This window comes from Pelodiscus sinensis, chromosome 1 (genome assembly GCF_049634645.1).
Source record: "Pelodiscus sinensis isolate JC-2024 chromosome 1, ASM4963464v1, whole genome shotgun sequence".
NCBI classification, from domain to species: domain Eukaryota; kingdom Metazoa; phylum Chordata; order Testudines; family Trionychidae; genus Pelodiscus; species Pelodiscus sinensis.
The window spans coordinates 287479307-287495218 of NC_134711.1; the positions used below are offsets into that span (position 1 = coordinate 287479307).

General features: G+C 43.1%; 1 protein-coding gene and 1 long non-coding RNA gene across 11 annotated transcripts in view; one reads left to right on the forward strand and one right to left on the reverse strand.

Moving 5' to 3' along the window:
- The window catches only part of LOC142826491 (uncharacterized), a 39864-nt gene extending 31163 nt beyond the window's left edge, over window positions 1-8701 (forward strand). Inside the window, exons 3-5 of one of the 2 annotated variants that reach the window (XR_012900660.1) lie at window positions 4391-4535; window positions 4978-5105; window positions 7402-8701. This is a non-coding gene — a long non-coding RNA (uncharacterized LOC142826491). Of the gene's footprint in view, window positions 1-4390; window positions 5106-7401 lie in introns of both variants that reach the window. The other variant, XR_012900658.1, reaches the window with a different exon arrangement.
- The window catches only part of ZC3H13 (zinc finger CCCH-type containing 13), a 66114-nt gene that overhangs the window by 10985 nt on the left and 39217 nt on the right, over window positions 1-15912 (reverse strand). For all 9 annotated transcript variants that reach the window (XM_075919015.1, XM_075919014.1, XM_075919012.1 and 6 more), the window contains 5 exons: window positions 15437-15901; window positions 14183-14365; window positions 5232-5769; window positions 3987-4090; window positions 2569-3567 (listed from right to left, as the gene is read on the reverse strand). In XM_075919015.1, coding sequence (XP_075775130.1) covers window positions 2569-3567; window positions 3987-4090; window positions 5232-5769; window positions 14183-14365; window positions 15437-15901 — 2289 coding nt within the window. The remainder of the gene's footprint in view (window positions 1-2568; window positions 3568-3986; window positions 4091-5231; window positions 5770-14182; window positions 14366-15436; window positions 15902-15912) is intronic.

The following is a 15912-nucleotide window of genomic DNA, read 5'->3' on the forward strand; positions in this document are numbered from 1 at the left end:
CAAGTAACTGCTGCACAACTGTCTGCAAAACAGTTTAAAGACTTCTTGAAAAATTGAAAACAAATATTCAGTGTCACTTAAAGGAAACAATCACCTAAAAATCTGCTACTGTGTTTAAAGACCCATAAAACAAACAGCATACACACATGTTCTTTGAAGAGGATATATTTTCGTATGTGTATGTTCTTGACAACATCTCATTATGCAAACCTTTACATATTTGAATTCATCAGGTTTATAAAGTGTGGCACAAAGTCCATGCATTTTCTTGATGCTAAATCAAGACTTTTAGGAGAAGCTTGGTATGATTGTTATCCTATTTTGAACTGAACTAGACTAGAAAGAGAAGACTCCAAAGGATTGTTCAGAAACTTGAGACAACTGGAAAATCACAGCCACATTTTTTCCATCAGCAGACTGTAAGGTAGGGAATATTTTGGACAACAAAATCATCACCACAGAAGGTGGTAGAGATTTCACCTTAAAATGAAATCAGGAAATAAGAATAGATGCATAATATTGGGACATATTTTAATGTCCAGGAATTTTGAATCCTCTGTTCATGGATTGGTAATTAGTTTACAGTTAATTAAAAAAAATATTTTTGGAGCAAGATCAATTTTTTTCCAATATAACAGCCTACCTGAAAAAAAAAAGGAAAAAAGAAAAGACCAGAATGGCATCAGAAAGGGTTAAAAAATAAATAAGTATGGGACACAGAAGTATGTCTCCTATGCTGATTTTGTCTAGACAACATCCAGGATGCTCTTGCGTCTTCCCTTTCTTTTCATATGGAGGAACAGCCATTGACATCTTTATCAAGCAAACATGTATTTGTTCCCTACCTGTCAAGTAGGTGAAATAATTTTCAGTTCTGCTAAGTTATATATGGTTTAGTACAGGAAACATGAAGAAAACTGGAGCTGTCCAATAGTCCATTTGTTTCATGAGAACAGTAACTATCCAATGAAGAGTTGTAACATCTTAAATAATTTCTTGTTTGTTTTCCTCACTCTCTACAGGCATAAAGCTAAGCAAATCAATTCCAAGTGATTCTTTTGGTTCAGGAAAAAAAGATTTTAATGTGTATTAAACTTACTATTAAGGATCACAACCTAATGAGTTCACTACAAATTTCTCTCAGGAACCATGTTGAACATAGCTCCCTGAAAAATGTAACTTCCTGCACATCATTTAATAATTTCAATATAAAAATTGATTTCAATTTGTTTATAATTTTTAAAGTACCTTTATATAATAAAACTGCTACTGTGCTTTGTTAGCTCAAGAGCTTTTATAATTCATAAGTTTAATTAGTTCCACAGATATGTTTTTACCCTGACAGTATAAATTGCTATTTCTTGTTGAATATTCCTATACTAGCCAATTAGTCCATCATAAGACAGGATTTTCAGGTCTCTCCTGCACGTCAGTCTTCTTTCCTGAGCCTCCGGTCTCTCCCCCTCTCAGCTCTCCTCCCCCTCCTGCCTCTCACTTGGGGGACCATGGAGCCCAAACAGCTGTTTGGGCTGCGCACTCCCCGTGCTGCATGGGGAGCACGGAGCCCAAATGGTCGCTTGCGCCACTTGCTCCCATGCAGCAGCCTGGCTGAGCAGTGCAGAAGTCAGCCGAGCGCCACAGCGGGAGGCAAAGGGGGACAGTGATGTTCACGGCCAGGGGGCGGGGCCCGGAGGCGCTGTCACGCCACACGTCACCACCCCGCCCGCCCCCCTTTGCCTCCCACCGAGGCGCTCAGCTGACTTCTGCGCCACTCAGCCGGGCCGCCACGGGGGAGCAAGTGGCACAAGCAGCCGTTTGGGCCCTGCACTCTCCATGCGGCACAGGCCACCCAGAGGGAACAGCCAGCATTTCAGAGTTACAGACTCTCAGACATTGGGCTACTATGTATATGTATATGTATGACTAGTCAATAGCCCATCATAAGACAGGATTTTCAGGTCTCTCCTCCATGTCCTATTTCCTTTCTATCTCGCTCTTCTCTCCTGAGCCTCCGGTCTCTCGCTCCTCCTCCTCCTCCTACTGCCTCCCCCCCCCCCTCTCAGCTCTCCTGCCTCCTCCATTCTCGTCTCCTTCGCTCTCCTCCAACTCTTCTCTGTCTCTATCGGGGATTACACTTGTCCAGGCCCCGCCCCCTGGCTGTGTATGTCACCGCCCCACCCCCTTGGCGCTTGGCTGACTTCTGCACTGCTTAGCTGGGCTGCCGCGCAGCAGCAAGCAGCCCCAAACGGCTGCTTGCGCTGCTTGCTTCCGCATGGCAGCCTGGCTGAGCGGCGCAGAAGTCAGCCGAGCGCCACGGCAGGAGGCGAAGAATGTTACAGAGGCAACAGTGCCGCCCAGAGGCAACACCAAGCGTTACACCGTTACAGAATCACAGACATTGGGTTACTCTATAATATATGATGATGATGATGATGATGATGATTAGCAAAAGGATAATCCATCCCCATTGATGCCAAAAGTTTTAAATCATGAGCTTAAGACCATGCTAGAATTTGGAAATGAAGTTCTCTCACTTTCACAGTGCATTATATAAAATCGATCTATTACCTGAAGACGTGCTGCGGCTGGGTTCCCCTCGTTTCAGCTGATCAATTCTGGATTTCCGTTCCCCAGTGATTTCTAAGTTCTTTTTCTCTCTGTCCCTGGAGCTGCTGTGCAAGATCCTTTTCCGACCTGTCTGGTCATCACCACTTCGATGAGCAGACTCATTGGAGGGTGATCGAAGCCTGCTTGAAGCATGGCTTCGATTGCTGCCAAGACTGCTGCTGCGCTTTTGATCCACGGGTTTGCGATGAGGTGCATCTTCTATTGTAACATGCGGGGTTTCAACTTTTTCTCCTCTCAGTCTGTGACTTTTTCTAAGGGATTCTTCAGTGCTTCTTTCTGGAACAATGATTTCACCACGTTCTGGAACATCTTCATCCGACCAGTCACTAAATGTTGTGTCTTCTCTTTTTGGACCAGCTTCAACTGCCACAGTTTTCTCAGGTACTGCTTCAACCAACTCCTCTTTTGTCGTTACAGGGGGAGTTCTTGGGCCTTTTTTCTTTTTATGGTGTGGGACAATTTCTTCATCAGAAACCTCAGAATCACCCTTTGACCTCTTACGCTTCTTCTCAATGTTTTTCTTTTTTGGAACTTTCTTGGGTGAAAAGACCTGGCTCTCCTCTGTAGCTGACTCATTGGTGTACCGTTCCACACTGATGTCGTCATCTTTTTTCTTCTTTGTGGTCTTTTTCAGCACTTTAGATTTCTTTTTATTCTCCTCATGTATTCTATCAGAGGCATCTTGTTCTTCGGAAGGACGATGTCCTAAGCTCTCCTGAACCCTGGTCCGCGAACTTTCTGTGACTTCTGCTTGTTCTCTCTGTTCTCTCTGTTTATCTCCTGAAGAAACTCTCTCTTTGAACTCTGGTTCTTCGTAACGCCTAGAGCTTTCCTTTCTCTCTGGCTTTCGACTCTGTCTGTCTTCTGTAAGGTGTGTGGGGCTGAGAGATCGGGATTCTTGTGGTCGCACAACCTGACTTAGCAGCCTGTGCTTCTCATCTACAAGTGGAAAAGATATATATAGTTATTGTTCAGAAGGGGGAAAATACACATTTTGTGCATCCTGCACATGTCAAAGGAAATATCAATCAAAACAATCCATTATGTCCAGCTACATTCCTCAAGCTTTTAACATCTGTAGTATCCCCCCCACATACACTTTTAATAAGCAGCTTAAGGACAAATGTTCAGGCTAACCCAGGACAAGTCCAACATATTACAACAAAAACAGTATGTAAAATAAACAATATGTCTAACCTATAGCCCCACCAAGCAAAACAGACTTACAATGGAAAAACAGAGAGATGAAGACATGATAAAAAGTTTAATCAATCATTTTCTATTTAAGATTGCGAGGAACTTCTTCATAGTTACAGATTAGTCTGCATACTCAGCAAAGAAAACTCACTTCTACTTACTTTTATCATCTCCACTGTTGTACGCGTCGCTATCAGGAGAATGTTCACGGCGGCGCTTGGGTGACTGACGAGGACTTGGGCTACTTTCATTTCTATGACGCTTCCTATATTGAACACAAAATTCATACAAGTTCCTTTTTAAAAAAAAACAAAAGCTGCATTTCTTTATCACCACTGTAAATATCAGTAACTTGTAGTTTAGTTCATTAACAACGAAGTTTCAAATAAGATCAGTTTTCATTTCCACTACAAATACTTAAAATATTTTCAATGAGACTTCCCAACTTTTAAACAAAATATTCTTTAAGATGATCAACTGTCTTGAAGACAAAGAGAATTTACAAACTTAGTATTGTTTAAGGGATTATCCTAATATAACTTTTTTTTTTTTTTTTTTGCCAAAGGTCCTGTACTAGCCCTTACAGATACCTGTGGAATCCTATGACTCAGCTACATAGGCTATGCCAGAGGGACAGTCATAACCTGCAGCACTATTGTTCAACCACACCAGTCAAACTCTTAGGCTATGTCTGCACTGCACTGTCATAGGTAAAACTTCTCTTGGTGCAAGCTATTTCTTTTACAAACTAGCTAACCAGTAATATCTGAGAAATCAAAACGAGTTCTGAACAAAACCCAAGAAATTGCTTTGAATATAGAGAAAAGAACCCAATATCCACAGCTGGCTACATAAAGAAAGGATTGAGGTTACTCTTGTGGCCCCAATAAACACTGCTCTAAAGGCATATCCCAGAACTCAGAAGTGCATCCTACCAATAGTAATACCCAGAAATCACTCCAATGAAGAATCAAGAATTTATTTGCTAGAAGGACCTAGAAAAAAGTTGAGCACAAAATGTATATTGTCACTCTAAATTTATTTAAACTAATCAGATAAAAAAATCTTTCTGTATTTAGAGTAAATGCTATAAATTTAGGGAGGATATGCTATGTTATTCTCATATAACAAAGGTTTAATCTAATTTTTAAGCAAGAATCTCAACACAACCTCATCAAAGGATGTGCTACAGTAACATCAGAATGAGACAGAGTGAACTCTGATATTTGGTAGGAGCTGTGGTGTGTCAACACAATCCTCCACAAGCTACAACTGAGCAGGTATGTGCTACTTGTGCCTTAGCAAATGCTTAGTTTAATCTCTAAGGTGCTACAGGACCACTCGTCATTTTTTTTTTTTTTAAAGTTACAGACTAACACAGATATCTCTCTGAAACTATCACTTACTTAGATTTTCTCTCTTCATGGACATCTCTTGTATTCCTTTCTTCTCGGACATCCTCTCTTTTATCTCTGCGGTCATCCCTTCCTTTTTCTTTGTCTTCCCAGTCTCGCTGACGTTCTCGCTCTTTATCTCTGTCCCGACCTCGTTCTCTTTCTCTTTCTCGCTCTCTCTCTCGCTCTCTCTCCCTTTCCCGTTCCTCCCTCTCTCGCTCTCGTTCTCTCTCTCTTTCTCTTTCCCTTTCTCTCTCCCTCTCCCTGTCATGGTCTCGGTCTCTATCCCGTTCACGTTCTCTGTCTTTCTCCCGCTCTCGTTCTCTCTCACGTTCTCGGGCACGATCTCGTTCTAGTTCTCTTTCCTTTTCTCTCTCCCTCTCCCTCTCTCTCTCCCTCTCTCGTTCTCTCTCCCTCTCTCTTTCCCTTTCTCTGACTCTTTCATCTCTCCTATCATCGACTCTGTCTACTCTTCGTTCTTCTCTCCTTTCATCACGCTCAAGGTCATCACTCCTTCCTTGGTGCCGTACTGGGGAGCTTGGTCTTTGATCTGTAAAGAAAGTCAAGTTTCATTGCCAGTGACTAATTAAATAGACACACCTCTCAGTGTACACTAATATTTAAAAACAGAATAGAAGAAGCTTCTGTATTCTTATTAAAATACTTTGATACAGAATAAAAATGCAATCTAGAGAGCCTCATTAGACAAAGCAGAAGCTTCCTGCAGAATGCTGGAAAAGATTCTGACGGGCATGAGGAAAAGGGCATTATCTTGAAATATTTTTTAAAATGAAGAAATTTTAGCTTTTTCTATTTAAGCTTAAGATCACAACAAACCATGTCCATAAAGATTTTATTTTGTAAAGTCTATTCCTAGTCATTTCAAAACTTATCTGCTTAACATTTGACTACTACTTTTGCTCAAAAGCATGATCAGATATTTTCTATTAGGTTTCCATTAAAGAGATGCTTAAAACAGGCACTTTCATTTTAAAATGTTTATTATTTTATTAAAGAATGCAGGATTTTACTTTACTTCATCCATTCTCAGTTCCACTGCACCTCTAGCCAGCCCTTTCAATACTTAGAAAAATATGAAACAGACTGGTTCAGTGGCTTATCTGTCATGCAGAATATCAGGGTAACTCAGACCAAGAAAAGGAAGCAAAGGAGAAATAATGGAAACATCAGAACTGAAATCTTTTAAACATTGCCTGCTGTTCCACAACATTCAAAAGCAAAACTATTTAAGCATAGCACACAGGAATTGGTGGTGAAAGAGGGGGGAAATACTGCATGTAAATAGGAAATAACATCTAGAATTCCAGGGAAAGCCCTGTTTAACTTGAATATTGTTGGCAGCAGGCAAAGGGGAAACACTAGAAAAATACAAGCTCTGATACCTATGTAACTCTTCCTTAGCAACAAAAATAAATATATAGGTGCAAACATCTCAATCTTGCTTTCATTGATAAAACTTGTGAATAATTTGAATGGGAAAGTTACACAGCTGGTGCAGTAACCGGAGTTCAATATGCACCTTAGGTGCTTGAGTGCCACTGTACCTCTAATCGGAGATTTTAGGTAGGAGTGCCCACAGTCGGCTACACATACAGAACCGCTGGAGTGCAACATTTGAAACGACTATTCCGCATGTGCAGCCAACCATCCCCCTTCAGTTCCTTCTCTGATGTGGATACAGATGCGTCCGAAGCAGAGGGAAGAAAGGTTGGGTGGTGGATCACCCACAGGGGCTACCATGAACTCCAGTTACTGCACCAGGTGAGTAACCTTCCCTTCTTCTTCAAGGAGTGTCCCTGTCAGTGCTCCACCTTAGTTCATTACAAAGCAGTAGTCATGCTCGGTGGTCAGAACTTTGGGAGATGTTAATTGGTGACAGAATATTTTTCGGCCGAATTGGGTATCCAAGGCTGCAAAAGTGTAAATATCATAATGCTGCACAAATGTGTACACAGAGGCTCATGCGGCAGCTTTGCAGATTTCTTCCATTGGTAGGCCTCAGAGAAATGCAGTTGACACTGCCATTGCTCTTGTGGAGTGAAACCACATGACAGACAAGAGGCTCCTTCTGAAATATAGTATAGGCCAGGTGTAAACCAGTCCGAGATCCACTTGGATAATCTTTGTTTCAAAATGGGTAATCCTTGTGATCTTTCTGCAGATGAGATGAAGAGTTGAGGAGTTGTGCAAAAGGGTTTCATGCATTGTAAGTAGAATGAAATTGCCTTGTGGATGTCTAAGGTATGCAGTGCCACCTCCCTTCTATCCTTGTGGGGTTTCAGGAAGACGACGGATAAGACTATGGGTTTGTTGCAATGAAATGAGGTAAATACTTTTGGGAGAAACTTGGGGTGTGTATGGAGGACACTCTGTCTTTATGAAAAATTGTGTGTCGGGAGCGGGGGAAGAGTCCGCCATCAAGGTTTCTAGTTTGCCTACTCTTCATGCGGAAGTAATTGCTACTATGAAGATGACCTTCATCGATTTAGTTGGAATTGGTCCTGCCTAGAGCAGGGGGCTGGACTTGATGACCTTCTGAGGTCTCTTCCAGTTCTATGATAGATGTAGTAGGGAACAGGTACGAGTGCTTCAAGGGCTTGCCAGTCATCGCCCTGAGCATCAGGTTTAGGTCCTATAAAGGAACATATTGTGTAAGCTCCTGAGGAATCATTTGGTAGTCAGGTAAGTAAAGGCGGAGTAACCCCATCGTGCTGTCCTGCAGTCTAGATGCACTCCTATAAACTCTACAGCCCGAGCAGGAGTGAGTGTGCACTTTGATAGACTGTCAAATAGGTCTCAGGTGGTTCTGACTACCTGTTCTGGGTTGTACGCTGTGGGACTCTATAGTACTCAGTCGTCCAAGTATGGGAATATGGTGGTCCCCATTCTACGTAGGTGAGCTGCCACCACTGCAAGGACCTTTGAGAAGACCTGTTTAGAGTCCAAAGGGTAGCATTTTGCATTGGAAGTGCAGGTCTCCTATCGTGAATAGCAGAAAGTGTCTATGTGACAGATGTATCAAGATTTAAAAACAGGCATCCTGAAGGTTGAGGGTACACAGTTAAGCTCCCTTTCCAAGGCAGAAATGATAGTGGCTAGGGTTACTATCTTGAATAGTGCTAGAAATTCTTCCACTATTTGATCTGAGGAAGTGGGTCTGGCCCACGAAAGCTCATCACCTAATAAACCATCTTGTTAGTCTTTAAAGTGCTACATAGTCCTGTTTTTTGTTTTATCTTGAATAGGGATGTCAAATTGCAGGTAATTGACTAATCAAATAGTCGATGCATTTTGCATTGATTATTCAATTAGTTGATAGGGCATCTCCACCTTTGAAATATAGAAACAGCCCTAAGGCTGTTGCTACACTTTAAAAGCAAAAGCACCACATGAAGCCCGGGGTCAGCTTGGGACTCCATGCTGACCCCAGGCTCCATGCAGCACTGATACTTTGGGTGGCTCCATTGACGGAGCCATGTAGACTAGGCAGAACAGCAAAGGGAAATGAAGCTGGGATTTAAATAATCGCCGCTTCATTTTAATCAAAATGGCCACCGCACTGTGCCGATCAGCTGATTGTCGGCACAGCGCAGCAGTCTAGACAGGGATCTGCCGACCCCAAAACCCTTCGTCGGCAGATCCTGTAACCCTTTGCTGTGCTGTGCCAACAATTAGCTGATCGTCACAGCGCGGTGGCCATTTTGATTTAAATTTAGCGGCGATTATTTAAATTGCAGCTTCATTTCCCTTTGACGAGTAAACTAATCTACATGGCTCTGTCGACGGAGCCATGTAATTTAGACGTACCCTTTGAAACACCGCGGCTGTGTTTCAAAGTGGCTTCACTTCGTGGAGCCCAAGGTCAGCAGGGGAGTCCCCAGCTGATCCCGAGCTCCACGTGGTGCCACCACATTGAAACACTGGGAGGAGCCTGATGCCAGGCTCCCATGGTGGCATTTCAAAGCGGCAAAGCTACACAGAGCCCGGGATCAGGTGGGGACTCCCCACCTGATCCTGGGCTCTGTGTAGCTCTGCCACTTTGAAACGCCACAGGGAGCCTGACACCAGACTCCCGCAGCATTTCAAAGCAGCAGTGCCACATGGAGCCTGGGGTCAGCAGGGAGTCCCTAGGTGACCCCGGGCTCCATGCGGTGCAGCTGCTTTGAAACACCAGGAGGAGTCTGATAGAAGCAGCAAAGAGGGGGGTAGGGGAGGAGGGAGTGACTAGTCGACAAGCTTGTTGACTATCCAATAAGCATTTGCTTATCGGATAGTCAACTAGTCCGTCACATCCCTAATCTTGCATTGTTGGGTTCAAACAAAGTGGTTGAGTTTCCAAAGGTCTAAAATAGGCCCCCATCCTTCCATCTTCTTTGTAGTGAGGAAGTAGTGGAAGTAGAACACCTTGCCTTTGTGCTCCGGAGGTACTTTTTCTATGCCCCACAGCTGGAGGAGGTGTTCTGCCTCTTGTACGAGCATATGTTCATGAGAGGGGGTCCCTGAAGAGGGACAGATAACTAAAAATGGGATGGAGTAACTAGTTTTGATTATTTCCAGCACCCACATATCAGTGGTGATGGTAACCACGTTGGACAGAATGCAGCTAGTCTTCTGCCAAATGTTGTGGAGGATGTGAATTGCTGCCATGGAGAAACTGGGGCTGTCAGACTCTTGATCAGCACTTCAAAATGTCTGGCTTGAAGTGGATGGATGCTGAGCTGTTGTCTGCTATGGGGCCTGCCTGCACCTACTTTGATGTGGTCGGTGCCTGTTGTATTGTCTGGATTGGTGTGGGTCTATACCTTAGTGTGAATGACCTTCCCTGTTTCCTCTTTGTGACAGGTACATGAATGCCGAGTTTCTTTAGTGTGGCCTGTGAATCCTTTAATTTGTAGAATGAGGCATTGGTGGATTCAGCAAAGAGCTTGGTTCCCTTGAAAGGCAAGTCTTCAACTATGGCCTGGACTTCTCTGAGGAATCCAGAGAGTTGAAGCCATGATGCCCATCTCATCATGACCACAGAGGTGATGGATCTTACTGCGGTGACTAGTGCAGCCTGCAGTGTTGTTCTGCATATCAGTGCACCCTTTTTAGGGTTTGGCTTAAATTGTTCTCTTTTATTATCAGGGAAAAATTCAATAAAAGATATAAGCCGATCAAATATATTGTGTGTATTTGGCAAGAAGTGCCACATAATTGGAAATACTGAGCTGGAAGCTGGCTGACGAGTATGCCTTCCTGTCCATCAAGTCTAATCTCTTCCAGACCCGGTCATAAAGGACTGTACGGGTAGCCTGCTGTTTACCTCTCTGATTAACAGCATCCACCACCAGGGAATATGGGGTGAGGTGGGAGACTAAAAAGTCTGCTCCTTTGTGAGCAGCATAGAATTTTCGGTCTGACCTTTTGCAGCTCAGAGGTATTTTGGCAGGCGTCTGCCAGACGGTTTTTGCTGGGTCCATGAGAGCTTCATTCATGGGAGTGACAAGTTTAGCATGTGGGGAGGCATGCAGTATGTCTGTCAGCGTATCCTGCATCTCTGGCATGGCTTGAAAGGGAGATCTCTAATGAATTTGCAACACTCTTGAAAAGTTCTTGAAACGATGGATAGTGGTTGCCACTGCTGTAACTGTTGGGTGGGCTTAGGTGAGGAATGACTAGGCGTCAGTGTTTCCCAATTGGTGCTCCGGGGAACCCTGGGGATCCGTGAAGCGAAAGCAAGGGTTCCGCGAAGAGCCAGCACTCTCCCCCGCCCCCTGTTAAAGAGACAGAGCCATGGTGAGGGCTTTTTTTTTCCCTTTTGCTCAACGAAACGCAGCAGGGGCCTTTTTTTTCCCCCCTAAGGCAACTCTAGGGGTTCTGTGGCCAAATAAAATTGGGAAACACTGGACTAGGCATTGTGTGTGCCTGAATGGGCTCATTATCCTCATCGTCATTAGAAAGAGGAGGCGCAGAGGAAGTTAGGGTGAATGAGAGACTGAATCTGGATATGTTCAGGGAACCACTGGTGCCGAATAAGCAGGGCTCGACAAATAATGCAATCTCAACCCGTGGCGAGTAGATTGCAACCCGGAAGAGCCGGGTTCGGGCGATCTGCACATGCGCAGAACGATCTGTGCGTGCGCAGATTGCCGGACAGCGCGGCTGGCGAGCAGGGCTTGCTGCGGTTCGGCGAGCCCTGCGAATAAGAGTGTTTCCAGCACCAAGGAAACCATGAGCTCTGCCACAGTAGTAAATGCTTGCAGTACTGGTTGAGGAGGAAGCAGTATGGGCACTGATGGAACTTGTAGCACAGATGCTAGTTATTTTGCTTGAGGTGGTGGCAACTGTTTTGTGCACACCACCAGTGTGGAATGCTTTGGTTGGTGCTGACATTACTGTCAGAGGCAGCATGGTAGTGCTCAGTGCCAAGGCTGAGTATGGTCTGGTTGGTGCCATAGCTAGTGCTGACAGAACCTTGATTGATGCCAATGACGCGGTTTTGTTTGGCCTCTGTCAGCATCTTGAAGGAGGAGCATACCTTCTCCTTCCGGTCTTGGCTCTTGTCAGCACCGGACATGCTAGCTGCATGGTTTTTGGGTGCCTCAGGTACTGCTGGTGCCAAGGCAGTCTTCTTCTAGAGAGAGCATTTACTCAGGAGGGAAATCAGTCCCTGAGGAAGAGTGGGACCTCTTTTTGGGGGTGTGAGCCCTATCAAGGTCCTTTGGGCTCAACCTGGAAGAGCCCCCTCTTGCCAATGCCGCGCCAGAGGATGGTTGCCTGGGCAGTGTGGTGTGCTCTGGGTCAGAAGCTGGATAAGAAGTTTTCTCCAGGTGCATCATTTTTAGCTGGAGTTCCCTGGCTTTTCTCATCCTCGATGTCAGGCTTTTTTAAAGTGGGGGTACTGAGTTGTGGAGTATTCCTCACTCAAACAGCAGACACACTGAGCATGTGGTCTGATATAGGAATGGATAACCTGCAGCTCTCACACCTCTTAAAACCAGGCAAGTCTCAGTCGAAAAGGACTTCAATCGGTTGCTGGGGAACAGGCATACAGAAGCATACTCTCTAATTTAACTACTCTACAAACAGTGAAGAAATTTGTTTTTAAAACCTAGTACTAAAAACAAGTAAACACAGCAACTAACACTTAACTATTAATAAGCACTACTATTCACAACTAATTATTTAATTCTAATTCAGAGATGAGAGCACTTGCTAAGCTGTGACCAAAGTCAGCAGCAGTAGAGAAGGAACTGAAGGAATGGTTGGCTGCACATGCAGAATAGCCATTTCAAATGTTGCGCACCAGCGGTGCCACATGCGCAGCCAACCATAGGCACTACTACCTAAACTCTCTGATTAGAGGTGCAGCAGCACTCAAACACCTACGGTGGAGCACCCACAGGAACACTCCTTAAACAATTAACTATACAGTGATTTTGTTATATTTTAGTAAAGAATAATCAAAACATCTTCCATATTGTATGAAGGCATTACATAAAGGGGTGGAGGAAACATGTATGAATAAAGGAAAATGCAAATTTGATTTTTTGTCTATTTTTGCAAAGCTGCCATAATGCACATCTCCATACGCTGAGAGAATGTCCTTCAGGGGCATGCATATGGAGTTTGAACAGAACTGAGTCAAACAAGACATACATTCCAGTCAGTTTAATCAATTTTCACTTGTGAATAAATTAATGATGATTTAATGCTCCCTGGCTTCCAGGTGAATTAAAAGTAAATAAGAATGACATTTCTGCTATGGTTGAAACATTTGTTTTTTGGATATGAATCATTAATTCTGGCAATTGAGATCTAGGTACAGGATTCACATTAGTAATGCGAAAGGGTAACTGGCTTGTTGGTTCTGGTTATCTGGTAGGGGCGGAAGCAGCTCCCAGCCTGCCAAAGGCAGGGAGTTGCTCCAGCCCCACAGGACCCACCATGGACAGAGCACTTCAGCCAGGCCCTATCTGTGCTAGGCCTGGGTGTGTGTCAGGCCAGGGCTGCACTGGCTGGGCTGAAATAGCCCCTTCCTGAAGTGGGGGGGAAGGGGGGGGGATGGCTTCAGCCTGGCCACAGCAGATGGGGGAACCCCCTCCCTCTGCAAACCCTCTCTTTAAGTGGTTGACAAGTTAAACATCATGTTAAACTGGTTATCCAATTAAATGAGATTTTACATCCTTAATTCACATTCTTTATGCTGGTATGCCCAAATCATTTCAATACCACTTATTGCAACAGTACTACACTGTAATTCAAGTTCTTCATTTTTAAATTATTTTTCAACACTTCAGACTGGGTGTTCAAACAAAAATCCCTAGGGACAACTTTAGTACTCTTTCGGCTATGAAAATGAAATATCTTATGCTAAGCTCAAAAAGACCCTGACTCTCCCCATGCTCACCAGTATCTGTATCCAGATTTAGTAGCCATTTGATACTGACCACAGCAAAGTATTAATCAATATTAAATTCCCAAGTCAATAAAATTTCATACTGTATTAATCACAGTATGTGCTTTACTTTAGTAGCTAGTCAAGGTTACCCAGACCTTTACAATAGCCTATTTACATAGTAGGACAAAAATATTCTATATGATTCTATATCAAGTAATATTGTATTGAAACGTGACAGTAGCCACATGCTCATGTATATAAATAAATAGGTAATATTCTCCAGAAAATAAAACCGAAAAATGCAATTCTGTTCAACTTTCTTTACACTGATGTCACCCAAAGCTCAGTTTGATTAAAACATACTGGATGATTAAAACAGCTGCGGGGGTATGCCATAAACCAGTCTGGGGGTGGGGGAGAGAAGAGCATACATTATATAGCCATGCTAATGAGCATTTTTACTAAATCAATTTTCATTAGCTTCAGCACAAAGCTGATGCCAAATTCCAGTATCAGGTCAGCTGTATGTTTCTAAATTAGTGCACGCATGTTTGCATACCTCTCTCTCTGTTGTCACGTCTGTCCCTTTCTCCATGTCTTCTTTCAAACGATGAATCCCTTGCTTGCTCTCGACTGTCATAACGGTCTCGGTCAGGATAGCTACTTCGTGATTCCCAGCTGTCATGGTAGTTGCCACTACTACTGTGACTGTCAACTTGAGAGCCTCTGGTTGCCCGACTTCCTATTGAAAACATATCCACCCGCCATAACAGTCCATGTGTAAGAAAATCCATTGACATTTTATAACAATTAACAATAAGATTATTTAAAATACCAGTTCACTGAATTCCTGCATTGAAGCAGAAGTTAAATTCTAAATTCTATTTGACATTGAAAATTGTTTTAATGTTCAACTCCTGTTCACTTAAAACCTTTGATTACTTAAAACCTTATAGTCAACAAATCTGATATACATTTGGGATAATGAAACAATCTACCACAGCCCAAATGCTGCACTTGTGTTCTAGGCTGCTGCAAATTGTATAGACCAAGTGCAAATACTGTACTCATGTTTTACTCCTCTAGTTAAAACATGGGGCGTTCTGACTGGTAATAAGATAGCATGGAGATGGTTGAAATTTGTTCTTAGAAAAAAACAAGCCTGCAGACATCATGCAGAAAAAATGAGCAGACCAAGCAGTTAAAATATAATGATGGTGTGTCTACAATTATTGGAAGTTTAAAAAAAATCCCCACACCTTAGAACTAAGAAACCAAAGCGCAAAAAAAAAAAAACAACAAAAAAAAAAACCCCACAATGAATATATATGACCAAATGGTGATAATATAAAAGAATTAATAGCATGAATTACAATGAAACCGGTTTTGGAAAGTCATAGAAAATGTTACATAGTTTGTATGTGAGAAAAATGGAAGAAACTGAACCTAGGTAAACATGCCTATTTGAGGCAAAGGAAAAAGGCTTGTGTAATTCATATGGATAGAAAATTGCCCTGTGCTAGTCTTTCATTACATTTCAGGGTCTTATTTGTATTTCATGGCCGTTGGGTGCACCTAAGGTTGCAGATATTATTAAAAAGAGTGGTTCAGGATTTTTAAGTAGTATGGCAGGATGCCAATGCTACATTAGTTTAATGAATGGAAACTAGAGGATTGCTGTGCATTTCAGCACTAACAGTTATATTTTAATGAAAATACCACTGAAGATAGCTTTAACAGCATATGCTTAATTGGCAGCAATTCATTATCAAATAATGTAGTAAAGACACTGAAAAAATAAATCATATAGTACCTTTGTCAGACAATTCTGGACCTCTGCCTCTACTTCTGCCAGTCCGATCATTTCTACTTTCATTTCTTGACTCATTTCTGGTTTCATTCCGTGTGTCAGCTCGGGAGTTCTCTTCTCTACCATGGGTTCTTCCATAACCGCGTGGTTCCTCCTGATACTGATCTTCCTTTTTATGGGTCTCTCGATTCTCTCGGTCTCTGTACTCATGGGTCTCTCGAGTAGAACGTGAATCTCTCTGATCACGACTGTCTTTATTATCTCTACTGTAATCCCTGGTATCTCTGGAGTCTCGAGTGTCCCTGGATTCTCTTGGCTCTCTGCGGTCCCTGTTATCCCTGGTCTCCCTCCGATCCCTTCCATCCCGAGATTCTCGATCATCTCTGTGATCTCTGGAGGTACTCTGCTCTTGTTCATAATCTCGTTCTTCTCTGGTTTCTCTCTCTTTTTCCCTTTTTCCTCTCGTTTCTGAAAGCCAA